An 18,124-nucleotide genomic window follows, 5' to 3' on the forward strand; every position below is an offset into this window, starting at 1 on the left:
CCAAAAAGAGTAACTTGATTAGTTGAATGAGTGCGTGTGTGTGTGTGGTGGAAAAAACAAGGTAGTGCTCAGCATGTATATTTTAAGAGCTGAGTGAATGCATTAACTGCAGAGACACATTATCCATGCAAGTGTGTATGCATGGATATAAACAGCAACCACTGCTGCACTGGATGTGTCTGTGAGGAAAAGTGTGAGTGAGAGCATAAGACCTGGCTTTGACTATGTACACAAACCAGTGTATGAAAGAATGAGATTACTTTCTGTGACGCCTATTTTCATAAACCAGACAAACAAATGTATGAGACAGTGTGCAGTGTGCAGTATGCAGCCTTCAATAGCAAAAAAAGTTTATTTTTGCTTTCAAGACATTCTGGTTTAACATTTCTCTATAGAAAAGCACAACATGCCACTGTCAATTAAGAGTAAAAAAAAAAGAAAGAAATTGAACTGAATTTACATCACCACTGTTTGAAGTTCAGAAATGACCAGTTTACACCAAGTAAGTCTTACTCAACTGAAACTGCTTTTGTCCAAGAACAGCCTGCAAATTTACCTCAATACAAATTAAAAAGAGAAAAAAAACAGCCTTAAAATCTTAACCTAAAATCTTGGAAGATGTTGTTCTTTGGCAGAAAATACATGACTCTGACAATGGGAACATCTGATCCAATGATTAGTGCAATGAAGGCACCAATCATTAATCTTTCGTGTTTTGTCTTTTTTAGTTTTTTTTTGTTGTTGCTGTAAAACACCTCTTACGATGGAGGACCCATGCACTGTCCACCGAGATAGCGGAGTATGAATATGTAAATCATTTCCTAAGCATTGGGCATGAGACGTTTCATTATAATAGTAAAATATGGTGCAGAATGTGTTCCAAAATTGTATTTCTGTTATCGTACTGTCAGGAATGCAAGATGAACAAACTGATGCCTAAAAAAAAAAAAAAACGAGTAGTGTTACAGTAAAAAAAAAAAAAATTACCTATTTACATAACACCATTAGGGCATTAACATTCAAGCTGATATAGACCAGCAGTCATTTACTTTTTCCAATGAGACTGTCTACAAAACACCAGAAGTGGAAGAAAATGAAGAACAGAAGGAAGTAGCTGTTCATTTTCAAAAAACACAATTAAACAGCAGAAAATACTTTTAAGTAGCATCAAACATAATTCATTTTCACCCGGAACTCTGCAAACCAGGGAAAAACATCTCAAATAGTAAAAAAAAAAAAAAACCTAAACAAAAAAAAATTATTCTCAGAATGCACAACAAATTCAACAAAGCTAACATCATCTGTGGTTACCATGACAGCCACTGTATGTAAAGCTTTCAGAAGTCATTAGCAACCAACGAGCAGACAACAGACCTCAGTCAAATATCATGAATAAATTATTACACGAGTAAAGACGGAAAAACATATGTTCAAAAAATAAATAAATGTGTCTTTGATATTTAAAATCTGTAGGACTAAAACAAAACCTTGACATTTGTACAATTTTATGCAATTTAAAAAAAGTTTCACATCAGATTTGGGGGATTTGCAATTACACTGCAGGAAGGTGAACAGCGGGAAAAATGTTCAGGGTGATTTGACACAACGAGCGGCTGTCGCTCCATAAACAGAACTGAGGACATCCTACCTTCATCTTTACCATCTGCTTGCTTCTTCTGTCAGAGATTTTCTCACAGATTGTCTATAAAGTGTTGTGTGTTTTCTAATTTCATGCCTGCAACACCACAACATGGATGAGAGTTTATCATCCCATAATGTCAGAGATGAACTCCTACAGGACCCATGCAGATTATTTGCAATACTACTGTACAGTACAGGATGCAAGGTATATACGTTAAGGCAAACATGATAAGCTCTCAGTCTTATGTATTGCATTATAAAGGCAGACATTGTGTACATTGTTCCTAACAGGAGAGATTTATGATTTCATGCTTAAAGAATACTTACAAAAGTCCATGTTGTGTTCTTCAAAGGCTGAACTAATGTATGCCTTCTTCATGTATACCAGCAGAAAACAACCAAAAAAGAAAGAAGGAAAGAAAGAAAACAAAACAAACAGCAAAATCAGCCAACGATAGTTCCAATGTAGAATGTGCCTGGGGCGGTGGTCTATGGGTGTCTGTCCAGCAGCTTTTGATGTAACAGATGAAGCCATTTTGTTCCCTTTTCCCTGAGGCAAGGCGAATAATCCTTTCCTCTCATCTATGACAGAGGACACTAGGACCCTCAGTGTGTGTGTGTGTGTGTGTGTGTATGGAAGTACAAGAGCCCCTTGCAATTTCACTTGTCATGCCCAAATATACATACACAAAGAACAAACAGAAAATTTAAGGATTTTTTTTATATAAAAATAAACAAAGAAACAAAAAAGAGAATCTTTATGTAAACAAGAGAAACGTGTTTCAACAAAGCAGCCAAAAGATTCGTTTTATGATTTAAAGGACAGTATACTGAACCGTAAAAATAGTGTGTTTTACTATATGTGAAAGGGGGAATTATATCTACTACATCAGTGAATTTCTCATTAAAATTACTCACTACAGTCAAACTACAGGTGACAATCAAGCATCTCACTTTTTTTTTCTATTTGATAATTTAAAGTCTGTAACTATTTAGAGGGGGCTTCTATCTGTGTTTTCTGGAACACAAAACAAACAAACAAAACAGGCTGGCCTGTAATTCAGCCAGTTAATCTCAAGTCACACGTCATCTGAACACACACACTTAACTTTCACAGGTCTGAAGAGTTCACAGTGAGTGTGTGTGTGCGCTGATACTAGTATTGGCATGTGTTCTGTCAGAGCAAAAACAGAATGTACAGGTATAGAGGCAGCAGCAGGTTGTCTATTTGCGAGGTGTACGCCTCCAACATGGCCACAATGGTAATTGATCCCACAATCCACGAATAGCTGGCATTAAGGTTGATGTTGCCGTCAGCAATCAGGAACAATGCCACGCCGATAATCTGCGCAAACACAGAGGTTGCCGTACCTTCCAGTGTCTTCTTGGTACCCGGCCAGCGAATCTCACCCACCGAGCTCCCAAAAATGGAGGCTACCGTATCCCCAACACCAACAGCCAACACCCCTGCATAGGGTACTAACCCAGCTGCCCCCTTTAGTCCACCTTTTGGAATACAGGGTCCTGGAGACAGCCAAATGGGCAATGAAAGGCCCAAAAGCAGGTAGATATGTGTAAGGATGAGTGGCCCAGAATCTCTCTCGTCCAAGAACAGTGTGAGGAGCTGTCTAAGGACCGTTCCTAATGGTCGAATCCGGAAAAAACGCACTAGCTCCAGGAACAGGAATGCTGCCAGGCACACGACGGCAGCCAGATGGAGCAAAGGACGATCCAATGCCAGCCCGGGGGCAAAGGTAAACACTGCGAGCAGGTGGAAGTACTTTCGCACTGTTGTTGACGCCTGGTACTTCTTGCTGCCGGCTGAACGTTGGCGGTTCTGCTGAATCACCACGGCGACCGCAAATAGCACCAGGGCGGTCCAGTATCCTAGCAACCAGAGGCGGGTGTTGGTAAGAGTGAGGAAGTGCAGCAGCCAAGCAACAGGATGGTGCTGTGTGAGGAAGGATAGCCACGGCAACAACACACCGAGTGCCAACACTGCTGTCAGGGTGTGAAATAGCAGAGATGCTGCCCATGTCTCTGATTCCATGAAGAGGAATAGGATAGTGAAGAAGATGCCAAGGAGCACAAAACCCACCACTGCCACAGGCAGGAAGAACTGCAGTGGCTCTGCCTGGACTCCAGATCCACCTGAACTCAGAGATCGCTTGATCAGCTGGTTCACGATGAAGCTCAGCCCCCCAAGGATGAGGAGGGCTTCTCCAGGTGTGAAGCAGCGCGGCAGGAGGTAGAGAAGGATGAGACTCATATAGACGAAGATCAGCAGGACTTCCAGAACCTCGATCACCTCCGAGACAGTCAGAGTCTGTTTGGTACAATACAGGATGGCACTGCCCGCGATGCCAGCCACCACACAGGTATTAGTGGGCACTGGACGGGTGATGCCCAGTGCAATCAGTGACAGGAATAGTGCCAACATCATACCCGTCACTGTGATCACCATGGCGAAACGCTCAAAGTGTACATTGCCAACGGCCACGCAGCGACTATGCAACGCAAGGCCCAGGAGGGGCAGGACCATACTGGCAGGCAGAACTCCGCTGTTGGCAGCAGGCCGGAACTGGAAGACCGCAGCACCAGTGCGAATGAGCCGGTCCCATTTGTGCTGGACGTAGAAGGCCTGGATGGCCAATGCCACACAGCACCATGAGAGCTGATTCCACACTGCCACATGGACACAGAGAACGACAGAGAAGACGACCAATGACTCAACCAGCACTGGATCTATCTGCATGGCTGCTTCAGATATCGAGAGAAAAAGTGTGTGTGATAGAGAAAGAGAGAGGGAGAGGGAAAGAGAGGTCAGGGATTCAGGTCTCTAACAGAACTGAGTTCAAATTCTGTTAGAATCTCCCTGGCGTACACATTATCCACATTCAATCCCTCCTGCTCAACAGTTCTTTCACCTGAAAGAGAAAGAGAGAGAGAGAATAAGCAAAACTAAGAGGTCTAGTCATCATTTAGTACCAGAGCATATGTTTATAAATCTTGCTTTGCATATCACATAACATTTTTGAACATAAACATACATTCTCGTCATACTATTTCCAACTTAAATTTCCATCACCTTGATAAAAACAAACAAGATAATTACTGCCTTTGATTAGTTTCAAAATCTGCATCCACATACAAGAATAAGGCAAATGTTCAGTGGGTCTATCTTGTCAGATATATTGCGGAACATTAACAGAAGCCTGTTGTAATTATCAGCGACTTGTGAAATCAGACAGCAAGTACCAATGAACTCTTAACCACAGTGAACTTTAGACACAGTAACTAAAAGAACAAAAATGTTCTCTTGACTCAGAACGCCTCAGTTAATGTAGTTGGATTTTGAGAAGGAAATGGGGAAGAGAAGGAATGTGAGAGTGAGAGAGAGAGAGAGAGAGAGAGAGAGAGAGAGAGAGAGAGAGAGAAAATGTATCATTGTGTTATTATGTATGATGTGGTAACTGCTCAACACTTCAATTGGTAGCACGCTACATCTGTAGCGGCCTGACGTTTGTATTTTATTTCACTGTTCTGTTTTGCGAGACATACTGCGGTTCTTACGTTTGGGACATTGATTAATGTACTGAAGATCATAATACGTTATTGACTCCCCAATACATAAAGCACTGTTAATTATCACTACGGAGCTCGCCACCGAACGGCGAGCCTTTCCCCTTTCAATCAATAGTGCCGAAAAACCTGCGACAAAGAATCGTAATGTATATTAGGCAGAGAACTGACCGTGCCGGAAAATGCTGTGGGCTACTAGAGTGTAAAGCATTATAAAATTTAAGAATATTATTTAACTTACCAAAGCTGGACTCGCTTAGATGTCTTAGTTATTAAAATGGAAAGAACAGTCTCTCTGACATTCGAGCTTACTGCGACTACCTCAGGTCAGCTGTCAGATCTCACAGCCTGTGAGGCGGCCATGTTAAAGAGACAGGTCACATGGTACGTTTTCAAACGTGTTATTACAAATTGGAGACTGTTGCTAAATTTGATATTATACATTTTAAAATTAATTTTTATAGAAACATTTACTGTGATATATGTAATTATACATTCATATTCACAATTTGCGGTCGCCTTTGCTGTAAATACCTCCCCCAAACACTCTGATCATGTGTCGGAGTACAGTGAGGTCACAAGTCACGTGTCGAGGAAAGATGGCGGACGCGGGGTTGTGTGTCAGGTAAATGAAAGAAAAAAACTTTTAGTTGTTTTTTTTAAGATAATGAATGCGAAACATGTGGCATAAATACGTCAACTGTTACTGTTAGTTAGTTTTTAAATTTTATACCGTTACATAACGTATCGCAGCGCTGGAGAGAAATTTGTATAATTTAAGAGAATGTGTGTGCACAATGTGGAGGGAACGTGTTGCGAGCGGTATTTGAATAGCTTGCTAACGCTAGCATCACTGTTATTACAGCCGTTAGGCGAAACAAATGTGGATTCAGTGCAAGATTTACAGCTTAACTATTTGTATCACAGTGCTTGGCCGAATAAATGATGTTCTTCATTTAGAGTGCTAATGTAATACATAATTGTCTGGTCAGTGACAAACATACTAATAGCTAAGTTATGGTAAACATGAACGTCAGCAAGTTAACTTTACTACTGGTCGGCAAGGAATTAAATCATCAGCTGAAGTTTGGCCGTTTCTGCACTGATGACTACCACCTACTTATAAAACTATTAACCGTCTGTGCTGAGTGGTCTTTGTTTTCGGCTGCTGGCTGTGTTGCCAGGCATAGCATTGTTACAAATCGTGAAATCGTCGCTGCAGGACCGGCAGAGGTGATGTTGACAGTAGGAAACCGACAGTAGCATTGAACGAGATCTCTCCTCCCTTTTACATATGTAATAACAATCTTTTTTCAGGAGCAGTCGAGAGTTATGGACCATCTTGTTGGGAAGATCTGCATTGAGGGAACCGGTAAGTAATAACAAAATAAGATGTTCCTGAGATTGCTTTGCGTTACGAAATATATTTTTTCCTCTGTTACTCCTTATGACTAGTTGTTATGTACCTGCTCCACTGCGAATGAACGAGGTTGTTTGTTGTATGTTTTGTACCTTAATTAACAGATTTTACTTCTCTGCCTTGCTTGAGAGTGATGGTGATGTCTATTGAGCTAAAGTTTATTAACATTTTAAAAAGCTTAAAAACGTGTTTCTTGAAATGAAGTTGTTATGCTTTTCTCTGCGCTGTGTTAAAGGTCCAGATTGAGGCTGAACTTGACAGAAACTATGAGAGACTATTGCAGGGCCTCTCCTACTACAAACCACCCAGGTCAGACATACTGCCTAAAATTTGAAATTCAAAATATGAAGTAAAAAATTTTTTTGTATTTCATAGCTAAGATAATATTTAACTAATTCAGTGAACTGTTTATGGTATGTATTTCTATATGTTTGTTTATTCGAATTGTTCTGCAATTTAATGGTCTGATATTGTGTCTTTGTGTGTAGTGTGGCTTCTGCAGATGCACTAAAGGCAGATAAGAAAGTGGTTCAGACTCTGAAAGACTTTGGCCTGAGGATAAGTAAACTACTGGTCAGTTTCAGTCTTATAACACATACACACAGTCTACACTGCACTCACATACACACACACACAAAGTGTTTCATTCACATAAGTCACACAGTCCCTCTTTATGACAAATCGAACACACATACACCCTGAGGGAGAGTGTTATGAGTAATGTACTGGTGTGCTTCTGCTGATGTTCATGGTTTGTGTCTAACAGGGTCTGGATGAGCAGCAGAGTGTTCAGATCTTACAGTGTTACCTCCAGGAGGATTACAGAGGAACACGCAACACACTTAAGGTACAGACGCACTCTCTGTGTGTGTGTGTGTGTGTGTGTGTGTGTGTTGGGAGAGCTGTGACTGTATACTACAGAGACTGTTTCATGCAGTGAAATGCTTTTGAGAGAACAATACTGACAACCATTGTGTGTGTGTGTGATCAGTCTGTATTGCAGGATGAGAGACAGAGTCAAGCCCTTCTGCTAAAGGTGAGATTTTTTTTTTCTCTCTGTGTATACTCATCCATTTACCAGAGGAGAGTGAATGCAAGTTCATTTTGTGTGTGTGCTCTCTTTTGTTAGATCGTGGAGTATTACTATGAGGAAAGGGTGTGTCTTCTGCGCTGTGTCCTCCTCTTGCTCACCTACTTTCAGGATGAGAGGCATCCCTATCGGGTAAGGGCCTGCAGCCATCTGATTGGTTAATTGCAACAAGTGCGCAGGGAGTCTACATGTTCATTCTTCATTGGATGTTTGTTATCCCTCAGGCTGAGTTTTCTAACTGTGTGACAAAACTGGAGAAGGATTTGGTGTCTAACTATCAGCAACAATTTGAAGCTCTGTTTAAAGCTGAAGCTCCCACATGGGAAACACATGGCAACCTTATGGTGAGGATGTACACACACACACACACACACATATATACATACATATATGCAGTAGCACACATACATATACTCACACATGAGAGGAAACTGATACCATCATTCATGCTTCCTGAAAGTACCAGGTTATTTATGCTAAACATAAGAGAAGACAAAAGATTTGTTCAAGGTGTTTCTTTTCAAACCGGTAACCTCCAGCTTTTGTTGCCCCTGTAGACAGAGAGGCAGGTTTGTCGGTGGTTGGTACAGTGTTTGAGAGAACAGGCTCTGCTGCTGGAGGTTCTCTTTCTATACTACGCCTACTTTGAGATGCCGCCCTCTGACCTTCTGACCTTTACACGCCTGTTTAAAGAACAAGGCTTCGGCCAGCGGCAAACCAACAGACACCTGATCGACAAGAGCATGGACACGCTGGTTGACCGCATCGGGTTAGTTTACTACAATTTATATAGCCGTTTCTGACTAATCCCTTGTGGATTTTATAACTGTAATGAAGGCACGCGCAATATATCGGGAGACCACACAAAATCTTGCTTCGTATCCGTTTTTTGAATTTGAATGTGTGTATGTCTTTGTTGTAGGTACTTTAGTTCTCTCATCCTGGTTGAAGGGATGGACATTGATTTCCTGCATAAATGTGCGTTAGAGGATCACCCAGAGCAACACCAGTTCTACAACACACAAGACATAAGCAAGGTAACACCCACCAATCAGAAACATTACCCATTCATTTAAAACACACAATGGATTGTGCTCGTTCACGGTGCAGTCACAGTGTCCTTTACTGTCTCACAAATCAGTCACAATGCACTGTCTTCACGCACCAACCAAACAGATCAGAACTAAGAAGGTGACTGCCCCATTACACTGATGTGAAATGCTACATGTTACAGTTTATGCTCTGTACCCTTGTCTCTGCTGGGGATATAAACACAGATACAAGGATTTGTAAGTGCATACTGGGCAGGGATTAAAGAAAATGTTTTTGACTGCTCTTAAATATTGATTGCACACCTTACTTCTCACAGTTAATTTCATATATAAATGCTGGTTGAAGTAATGAGGCTATAATATTCTTATGGTACTAGACCATTTAGGAATGTTTAAAATTGTATTCTTTAAGAGTGTCTAGGTTGCATATCATTGTGAACAGTGTCAGGCTCTACCATTTCTGTGTCTATTTGCAGGAGATGGACCAGTTGTTGTTGACATTTGGTGACATCTCTCATCACGGACCAGTTCTGTTGGGCTGGGTTCTGATCCGTCACACACTCAGTCCAGATGAGGCTGGTTCTGTGGTCCGCAGAATTGGTCACACGACGCTTCAGCTTCAAGTCTTCCAGTACCTCACACAGATGCTTCAGGGTCTGGGCAGTTCCAGCAACAATGTAAGAATAACTCACACACCACATTTACTGACGTCATAAGATTTTTCTCTGTGAAAATGTGTAACAACGTAAGAATAACTTGCACACCACATTTACTGACGTCATAAGATTTTTCTCTGTGAAAATGTGTACCTCTGATATTGGCTTAACACTCTAAAAAACACAGCAGAGCACAGGTCACACTGGAATGCTGCTCTGGCAAAATTGTGTCGGCACTCAAAAATACACATATTTACTTTTGGGTGACGTGGGATTGAAGTGTAATTTTTTCTAAATACACAAGAATTACTTTATTATACATGAAGTGTTAAAGCCCTAAAGTTGGAATTAAAGCTCTAACTAAACTAAAGATTAATATTTTACACAGCATGGAAAGATTACCAGAGATAATGAGCCAGTACTTTTCGGTGGTGGTGGTGTTGCGGTATTTCAGATACAGTATGTGTTTGAACTAAGTGTTTGTGTAGCTTTTTTAAAAAATGTTGTATGAATGTTTTTTCTCTCTCTAGTGCACGGCTAGTACAGCACGGATGTGTATCTATGGACTCCTCTCTTTTGTCATCACCTCTTTTGAAGAGGATACATTGGGCAGTCAGCAGGTAATCCGGCCAGATGTCTTTCCCCCTGTTTACGGACAGAACCAAAATCAAACCTAACACGTTTAGACCGTACAAAACATCTGCAGATCATATCTAAAAAAAACAAAAGCCTGTAAAGCCAGTCAGACTCCATCAGACACTATCAAAACCACATGAGACCATAATCAAACTACGTAGTACCTGTAACACCCATCCTATCAACTGGAATACGTTTTGCCAAAACATTTAAACGTTTGCAGAGCCACATCAGTAGGAAGGTGATTGAGTTGAAAGTTGAAATGTCTTGTGATAAAAAAAAAACAAAACAACAGCAACAAACAAAAAAGACCCTTCAAACTACTTTTAGATAGCACTCAGTCCACAGCAGACACTAAACCACACCATAGACTGTTACCTGTTTTGAAGCCTATCAATCTGTGCTCAGCCCAAGTGTGTCGTGAACCCGATGAACTGGACTGACTGAGTTGTGTCTATGTTTATGTAGCACCTGATCAATGCCGCCTGTGAGGTCCTCACGGCCCCCAGCCTGGCCGAACTCTTCTGGGAGTCGGTGAGTGTCAGCCAGCAGACGACACATACTCTCTCAGCGTTCAGATTATTCTTTATGTAACCCACATTCACTGCTAAAAACATCTAACCTACTTAAGCAGTTGTAACCAAAGATCTTTGACACCTGTGATGTTTTTTTTTTTTTCCTCTCAGAAGCCAAACATGGGCTTGGGGATGATTCTGGACAGTGCTATGGGTGTGTTCCCACACAGAATAGGCCCTCTACTCCAGCTACTGACAGCTCTGCTCTCAGACAAGTCTACTGCTAAGAGGGTAAAGTCACACAGCAGTTCCTTTTGACACTCTACGCACATAACATTGGAATAGCCTGACCTGAAATTCCCCCCTCTTCTCTCGGTTGCTCTCTCTCAGGTGTACATGTTCTTGGATAAGATGTCTTTTTACACTGAGGTCTACAAACACAAACCCAATGACATTCTATCCCGAGATGACGAAACCTTATGGAGGAGACAGGCACCCAAACTCCTTTACCCTCTTGGTGTGTTTGTGTTTGAATTCATTGTATTTCAATTTTTCACAACAAGCCATTTTCAGTAAATGAATTTCTATCATTTTAAAAGTTGTCTGGAAAGCTGTGATAGTCTACAAGTATGTTTTCCAAGTGTTTAATGTATTTACTCTCTCTTTCTCTTACTCTCTCTCTCTCTCACTCTCTTTCTCTCTCTCTCTGTCTGTCTGTGCAGGTGCTGGTCAGACTAACTTGCGGATGCCTCAGGGTTGTCTGGGCCAGGTGTGTATGGGTGAACAGGGTTACGTGGTGCGATGGGATTACTCCTACAGCTCCTGGACACTTTTCACCTGTGAAATAGAGATGCTCCTGCACGTGGTCTCCACTGCAGGTATGGACATACGCTTTACACTCACATGTACCTGTACACACAGACACACATATGTACGCTCACCACTGAGACATACCGATAGAGTACAATCTCTGTGGGAGTACGGATCATTTCCTTAGGGCGGTTAAACCGCTCTAACCACCCAGCCCTAGCTGTAGTGTGAGAGAGTGAAGTTCATGCAGCATGTGCTCCAAAATACTACGAACAAAGACGGCGTGTGTATGAGGTGATTGTGTGTTTGTCTTACAGACGTACTGGTTCACTGTGAGAGGGTAAAGCCCATATTAGACCTGCTCCATAAGATCATTAGCACTGACTGGACTGTCTCTGACTGCCTGTTACCACTGACCTCACGCATCTACATGCTGCTGCAGAGGTAAGTCTCTGACACAGGTCGTGCCAACGTACATTACCCCTGCAACACTTGTAGACAACATACTGACTTATAACAGTGTCTTTAGACAAGTAGATGGAAGGACTAGACTGATCTATCAACAGAATCAGTATCTGATTTTCTGGTGGAATTGGTGATGACTGATTTACTAATATTTATGTTTTTTGTGTTAGGTTGACGTCTGTGATTAACCCTCCAGTGGACGTGATTGCTTCCTGTGTCAACTGCCTCATCGTTCTTGCCGCACGGCAACCTGGGAAGGTAGTTGGGGTTTACATAAATTACGCATAAAGTAACACGCATGCATCCATAAGGCAATTAGGTCATTAATATTGTCTGTTTTTGACTTAGGTTTGGTCCAGTTTACACCACACTGGCTTCCTTCCCTTCGCCTCAACTCCTCCAACCAACATGGCCCAGTGTATCAGGTAACACCCCCATAACAGCAAACCCCAGACAGCATAGTCTCATTCTTAGTTATCGTCTCCTCAGACTGAAAGGTTTATCACTCCTGTTTCTGTTCAGCTCTGACGACGCTCACTTAGCACAGCACAGACTTGTCTTACTTTGACTCTCATCTGAACTTTGACTCTAATGATTTTGGCTCTTTATTAGTGACTAAATATTAAAATATTACTATTGAATATGATAAAATATTAATATGTCACGTGACTGTATGCGTGTGTTTTCCCCAGTGCTGAGGGGATGAAAGCAGGTAACTATGGTAACCTGTTAGTGTTGATCGAGCAGCCACGGGGAGAATACCCTGTCACCATTGCATTCTTACGACTGGTCACCACACTTGTTAAGGTACAAACACACCCTGACTTCTCATTCACCCACACAACCACACATGCCTGTTTAATGCCTGGTAATAATGTACATGCTCCCACACAAACAAAGCAGTCACGCATACTCACACGTACACACATACTCACACGTACACACATACAGCTGTTTGTTCGGTTTATTGAGGTAACCACATGCACAATAACCATATACATGTTGATGTAAACACAAACACACACACACACACACACACACGGCTGGTCAAGATACAGGGATATGTTAGTCATGTGATAATGTTGAATGTTGCTGTTGTGGGATGTTTATGCTATTTATGGAAAGTTTCTGTTTGTCCCTTTGGGAGTAAAGCCCTGGTATTATGTTGATGCTGAGTAAAGTGTGGTTCTTGACCTTGCCTGTGTGTGTGTGTGTGTGTATGTGTTAGGGTCAGCTGGGCAGTACTCAGAGCAGAGGACTAATTCCCTGCGTGTTGCTGGTACTCAAAGAGATGCTGCCAACGTACCACAAATGGCGCTACAACACTCATGGAGTGCGTGAGAGGATTGGTGAGTTTCACACTTGTGGACAAACTGTCAGTGCTGCGTTGTGATTGGCCGGAGTGGAGTTTGATCATACTCAGGTTCCTCTCCTTTTCCTGTGTGTGGGCCAGAGGCGTCATTCCCTTGAATTTGGGACAATTATAAAAGGGAATCTGAATGATTTGGATTTGGATTCATTTTGGATTTGGGGTCATGAATGTGCCCTGGCCTTTTATGGATTTTGAAAGTCATAAGTATAAAATTTGAGGCTATTAAATGTCTCAAATATATTTTACTCACCATTAATAAATTCACATGTAATGAATTACCCACATATTACTAAAATAAACCAGATTTAAATGTTTTAAAGTAAAAATGACATGAAAGAAGCTGTAGTTTTATTAGAGGAAAATCTCTCTGTCTCTCGTAGGGTGTTTGATCCTGGAGCTGGTTCATGCTATTCTTAATCTGAGTCCAGAGGGGGAGTCCCAGGGCAGGTATGGTGAAGTGATATTATGGTTATGCTGCTAAGCCGTGCACTGGTGAATAAAACGTGATCTTGTTTCACTCTTTCTCTTACCCCTCTGAGTGATCTGTTTTTTTTTTACTGTTTGACTGCTCTTTGAGTTTGGGTTGATCTGTGACCTCTGACCCCTGTTGGCCCTTTGACCCCTCTGCCTGTGCCGCACAGTGCCCCCAGCTTGCAGTCTCTGTGTATCTACAGTCTGGCCAACACTGAGGCCGGCCAGGCCGTCGTCAACATCATGGGCGTCGGAGTGGACACCATAGACATGGTCCTAGCAGCGCAGCCTAGCAGGTCTGTGTGTGTGTGTGTGTGTGTGTGTTTGAGTACGTTCTTTGGTATGTTGTCACTTGTCCTTATTATAAAGCCTCTGAAAATATTCTAACACCTGTCTTGGAACTATTCTTTTTCCAGTGGTGGATGTGATGGGCCAGGCCAGGTTCTCATACAGACAGTGAAATTGGCCTTTTCTGTCACCAACAATGTCATCCGACTCAAACCTCAGTCTGACACCGTGTCCCCTCTGGAACAGGCACTAACCCAGCATGGTGAGAAAACACGCACCACCTTTAAACTACAATTTAGAATCTGTATTCACAATAAGGTAGACGTCAAATGGATTTAAAGCTTGTGAAAATGGGTGGTCATCAGTGGAATGGCAGTCATGCCTACACACACAGATCACAACACCTCACAGATAAGACACAGTTGGTTCCTCTTTAGGTCTGAGATGGAGCTGTTTTGCTTAAGCTCTGTGACTGGTTTTTTGTATAGATTGACAGTTAGTATGCTGTAACTCACTTCATGCTCTCTTCTCTCATATCTGACTTGCATTTCTCAGGAACATCATATGAGGAGCTGTGTGTTATTAAAGCCTCAGATCCAGTGCATTCAAATGTCGTTAGTTTTAACACTTTCACTGTAGTTCACTGTATTAGACCACTGTGCATCAAACTGTAGGTCTGCCTGCAGGACCCTAAGCATGTCTGATTCTAAATATATTATGGAATCATAAATCCTGGCATTTCCACTACAAAGGAAAGCTTCAGTGCTTTTTAAGCTTTTCAGTAATTTGTCTTCATAGATGTTCAAGTGTGAGATTTGAATCCGCGGTTTGAATGGCTTTAAATGTGCGAGATAATTATTGGATGTTATGGGTTACAGGTGGTCATGGCAACAACCTGATAGCGGTGCTGGCGAAATACATTTATCACAAGCACGATCCAGCTCTGCCCCGCCTTGCCATCCAACTGCTCAAGAGACTGGCCTCGGTAATCTGTAGCAAAGAGTTAGAAACTGATGTCTTTTTCTGCTGTTTTTGTGTGTGTGGGGATGGATGTCGTGTTAGAGATACTGGTTATTAGAGTTAGATGTGTCTGTGTGGATGTAAATGACTTGCATCTTACTTTAGGTATGCGTATGTATTGACACTGCTCATATTATCAGTGATCATTAATGTATGTTCCTGTACGCATGTATGTACATTTGTATAGCATCATTTTTAGTAATAATACTATTAGTCATGTTGTTGTAATGATTTGTGTCTATAAGTCGTGTTGTTATAATGATTGTGTGTGTGTGTATGTGTGTGTGTGTGAGCAGGTGGCTCCTATGTCTGTGTATGCGTGTTTGGGCAGCGATGCAGCGGCCATCAGGGATGCATTCCTGACTCGCGTGCAGAGTAAGACAGAGGACATGCGCATCAAAGTCACCATCCTCGAGTTCCTCACGGTAGCCGTGGAGACACAGCCCGGCCTCATCGAACTGTTCCTTAACCTAGAGGTCAAAGACTCCACCGAAGGTTCAAAGGTGAGAGCCCAGAACACCTGTGACATGTGCATTTATGCAAGTCATCATAACTGATTAAGCCAAGCAGCGTGTGTGTGTGTTTGGCTTTGAATAATCAGCCCAGAATGACTTTGATTTTTTATGGGGGGTGACTTTTCTTTTAAGGCGAATTGTAGCATTGGATTGCTCTTTGTTGAATCAGGAGTTTTTGTTGGGGGAGTGGAGTTGTATTTAACATTGGATTGCTCTTTGTTGAATCAGGAGTTTTTGTTGGGGGAGTGGAGTTGTATTTAACATTGGATTGCTCTTTGTTGAATCAGGAGTTTTCGTTGGGGGAGTGGAGTTGTATTTAACATTGGATTGCTCTTTGTTGAATCAGGAGTTTTCGTTGGGGGAGTGGAGTTGTATTTAACATTGGATTGCTCTTTGTTGAATCAGGAGTTTTCGTTGGGGGAGTGGAGTTGTATTTAACATTGGATTGCTCTTTGTTGAATCAGGAGTTTTCGTTGGGGGAGTGGAGTTGTATTTAACATTGGATTGCTCTTTGTTGAATCAGGAGTTTTCGTTGGGGGAGTGGAGCTGTCTTTAACATGGGATTGCTCTCTGTTTTGCGTGTTTGAATCAGGAGTTTTCGTTGGGGGAGTGGAGCTGTCTTGCTGTAGTGCTGGAGCTGTTGGACTGTGATCAGCAGAAATACTGGTGTCCTCCGTTACTGCAGCGAGCAGCCCTGGCCTTCCTCCACGCCCTGTGGCAGGACAGACGGGACAGTGCTTTATCTGTACTCAGGACACAGTGAGTAACACCTTCACTCACACTCTCACGGGCACAACACTCAGCCAGTGCACAGAGTCTACACTTACACGCAGGCATGCGCGCGCGCTCTCACACACACTTTCTCCTGATCATGTGACCTGTGCTCCCATTACAGAGAGAAGTTCTGGGAGAATTTGACCAGGCCTCTCTTTGGAACCCTTCCCTCCCCCTCAGAGACCACAGAGGTGGGCATGAGTTTGTGTATTCACTGCTGCTACTGTGTAGATCCTAGTGTATATGATTGATTGACCATGTCTTCCTCTCTTTTCTTCAGCCTTGTGTGTTAGAGTCCTGTGCCTTTGTGATGAAAATAATTGGCCTTGAGATTTACTATGTAGTCAGGTGAGACACACACATAATGTCACTCATGTACGTTCACTCGCCTAACACAAACACGCCGTCTCACTGTGTTGTGTTGTGTGTTGAGCAGTGAGTCGCTGGAAGCCTCTCTGAAGTCAGCGTTGCAGCGTTTCTCCAGTAGTCGGCGTTATGAGTACTGGTCCCAGTATGTGAAGGACCTGGTGTGTGCGGCCTGTGACGGGGAGGATGAAGGTGTGCGCTGGCTCTCTGAGTCACAGATGCTCATCTCCGCATGGAGGACCCTTCTCATCCTCTCTGCCAGTCATGTAAGACACACTGTGCTCTCATGTACCAGTAATACAGTGTAACAGAGCGTACTGCTCTCTTCCACACCGAGCCGTATGATACTATAACACATTGTACTGTATTATATGAAAAAATGCTCTATCACTGACACCCTTGTGGTCGTCTTTATCATACTGTACACTGTACCACAATACCGTACTATACCAGGACTGACCATGTCGCATACCACTGCAAAAACCTTGCAGTACTGAATGATGTTAGAGGATATCAGTATGCACCATGCACAGCTCACTATGCCTGTGGATACCAACTGCACCATGCACCATGCACAGCTCACTATGCCTGTGGATACCAACTGCACCATGCACCATGCACAGCTCACTATGCCTGTGGATACCAACTGCACCATGCACCATGCACAGCTCACTATGCCTGTGGATACCAACCACACGATGCACCATGCACAGCTCACTATGCCTGTGGATACCAACCACACGATGCACCATGCACAGCTCACTATTCCTGTGGATACCGTACCATAGTCTACAGTCCCTTCAAAATTCATGGGTTACATTTAAATAAGCTGAGATCCTTTATGATGGGATGCCTGTGCAGTGTATAAAACTGATGGTGCCTGTTTTTTTTTTTGTGTGTGTGTGTGTGTGTGTGTGTGTGTGTGTGTGTGTTCAGTCTGAAGTGATGCAACTAAAGGAGGACTCTGTCAGACTGAAGCTTTTCATGGATGTGCTGGAAGGGACCAAAGCTGCAGTGAGTATCTCTCACACACACACACACACACACTAACAGATCTACCACGGATATAATGTGTTATTTACATAAACCTTACCCCCTCCCCACCTCTCTCTTCCATGTCCCCAGCTGCTGATGCCTCAGTCTATTCCATGTCTGCGTCTGGGATCCATGATGACCACCCTGCTACTCATCCTGCTCAAACAGTGGAAGAGGTGTGTGTGTGTTTTTTTGTGTTTGTGTGTGTTGAGATTTGTGTGGGAGTAATGTATCTGGGATTTTGTGTATTGATTGATGTATTGATTGATTGTGTAGTCATGTTTAAATCTCTCTCTCTCAGTGTGCTGGTGTCGGCGCCCGCTCTCCTGCCCCCTCTCTCTCTGATGCTGGAGAGTGTATTACAGGCTGACCAGCAGCTCATGGAGAGAACCAAAGCCAAACTCTTCTCCACACTC

The 18,124-nt window shown here is 42.6% G+C and overlaps 2 protein-coding genes across 2 annotated transcripts in view; one reads left to right on the top strand and one right to left on the bottom strand.

Moving 5' to 3' along the window:
• Positions 1 to 2,590: 2,590 nt before the first annotated feature.
• dolk (dolichol kinase) lies at positions 2,591 to 5,537 on the bottom strand. The gene is made up of 2 exons (XM_030769421.1): positions 5,465 to 5,537; positions 2,591 to 4,568 (listed from the first exon to the last, which is right to left on the bottom strand). Exon 2 carries the CDS (start codon positions 4,394 to 4,396, stop codon positions 2,819 to 2,821), a length of 1,578 nt encoding a protein of 525 aa, XP_030625281.1. The 5' UTR covers positions 4,397 to 4,568; positions 5,465 to 5,537; the 3' UTR covers positions 2,591 to 2,818.
• Positions 5,538 to 5,821: 284 nt separating this feature from the next.
• The window catches only part of nup188 (nucleoporin 188), a 16,477-nt gene continuing 4,174 nt past the window's right edge, over positions 5,822 to 18,124 (top strand). The window contains exons 1-33 of the mRNA XM_030769023.1: positions 5,822 to 5,848; positions 6,541 to 6,595; positions 6,879 to 6,952; positions 7,132 to 7,216; positions 7,410 to 7,490; positions 7,635 to 7,679; positions 7,773 to 7,865; positions 7,958 to 8,077; positions 8,291 to 8,502; positions 8,656 to 8,770; positions 9,262 to 9,462; positions 9,972 to 10,061; positions 10,546 to 10,611; positions 10,764 to 10,883; positions 10,983 to 11,109; positions 11,315 to 11,470; positions 11,720 to 11,846; positions 12,038 to 12,125; positions 12,216 to 12,292; positions 12,560 to 12,674; positions 13,096 to 13,216; positions 13,620 to 13,686; positions 13,881 to 14,006; positions 14,127 to 14,260; positions 14,877 to 14,983; positions 15,315 to 15,521; positions 16,126 to 16,292; positions 16,429 to 16,498; positions 16,588 to 16,655; positions 16,744 to 16,939; positions 17,610 to 17,687; positions 17,799 to 17,884; positions 18,010 to 18,124. The exon at positions 18,010 to 18,124 is cut by the window's right edge and continues 31 nt beyond it. Coding sequence (XP_030624883.1) covers positions 5,823 to 5,848; positions 6,541 to 6,595; positions 6,879 to 6,952; positions 7,132 to 7,216; positions 7,410 to 7,490; positions 7,635 to 7,679; positions 7,773 to 7,865; positions 7,958 to 8,077; positions 8,291 to 8,502; positions 8,656 to 8,770; positions 9,262 to 9,462; positions 9,972 to 10,061; positions 10,546 to 10,611; positions 10,764 to 10,883; positions 10,983 to 11,109; positions 11,315 to 11,470; positions 11,720 to 11,846; positions 12,038 to 12,125; positions 12,216 to 12,292; positions 12,560 to 12,674; positions 13,096 to 13,216; positions 13,620 to 13,686; positions 13,881 to 14,006; positions 14,127 to 14,260; positions 14,877 to 14,983; positions 15,315 to 15,521; positions 16,126 to 16,292; positions 16,429 to 16,498; positions 16,588 to 16,655; positions 16,744 to 16,939; positions 17,610 to 17,687; positions 17,799 to 17,884; positions 18,010 to 18,124 — 3,615 coding nt within the window. The 5' untranslated portion in view covers position 5,822. The remainder of the gene's footprint in view (positions 5,849 to 6,540; positions 6,596 to 6,878; positions 6,953 to 7,131; positions 7,217 to 7,409; positions 7,491 to 7,634; positions 7,680 to 7,772; positions 7,866 to 7,957; positions 8,078 to 8,290; positions 8,503 to 8,655; positions 8,771 to 9,261; positions 9,463 to 9,971; positions 10,062 to 10,545; positions 10,612 to 10,763; positions 10,884 to 10,982; positions 11,110 to 11,314; positions 11,471 to 11,719; positions 11,847 to 12,037; positions 12,126 to 12,215; positions 12,293 to 12,559; positions 12,675 to 13,095; positions 13,217 to 13,619; positions 13,687 to 13,880; positions 14,007 to 14,126; positions 14,261 to 14,876; positions 14,984 to 15,314; positions 15,522 to 16,125; positions 16,293 to 16,428; positions 16,499 to 16,587; positions 16,656 to 16,743; positions 16,940 to 17,609; positions 17,688 to 17,798; positions 17,885 to 18,009) is intronic.

Source organism: Chanos chanos, chromosome 3 (genome assembly GCF_902362185.1).
Source record: "Chanos chanos chromosome 3, fChaCha1.1, whole genome shotgun sequence".
Taxonomy (NCBI): Eukaryota; Metazoa; Chordata; class Actinopteri; order Gonorynchiformes; family Chanidae; genus Chanos; species Chanos chanos.

Bases quoted from the DNA above. Each gene is read 5' to 3' on its own strand.
- dolk (XM_030769421.1), bottom strand. From the start codon at position 4,396: ATGCAGATAGATCCAGTGCTGGTTGAGTCATTGGTCGTCTTCTCTGTC.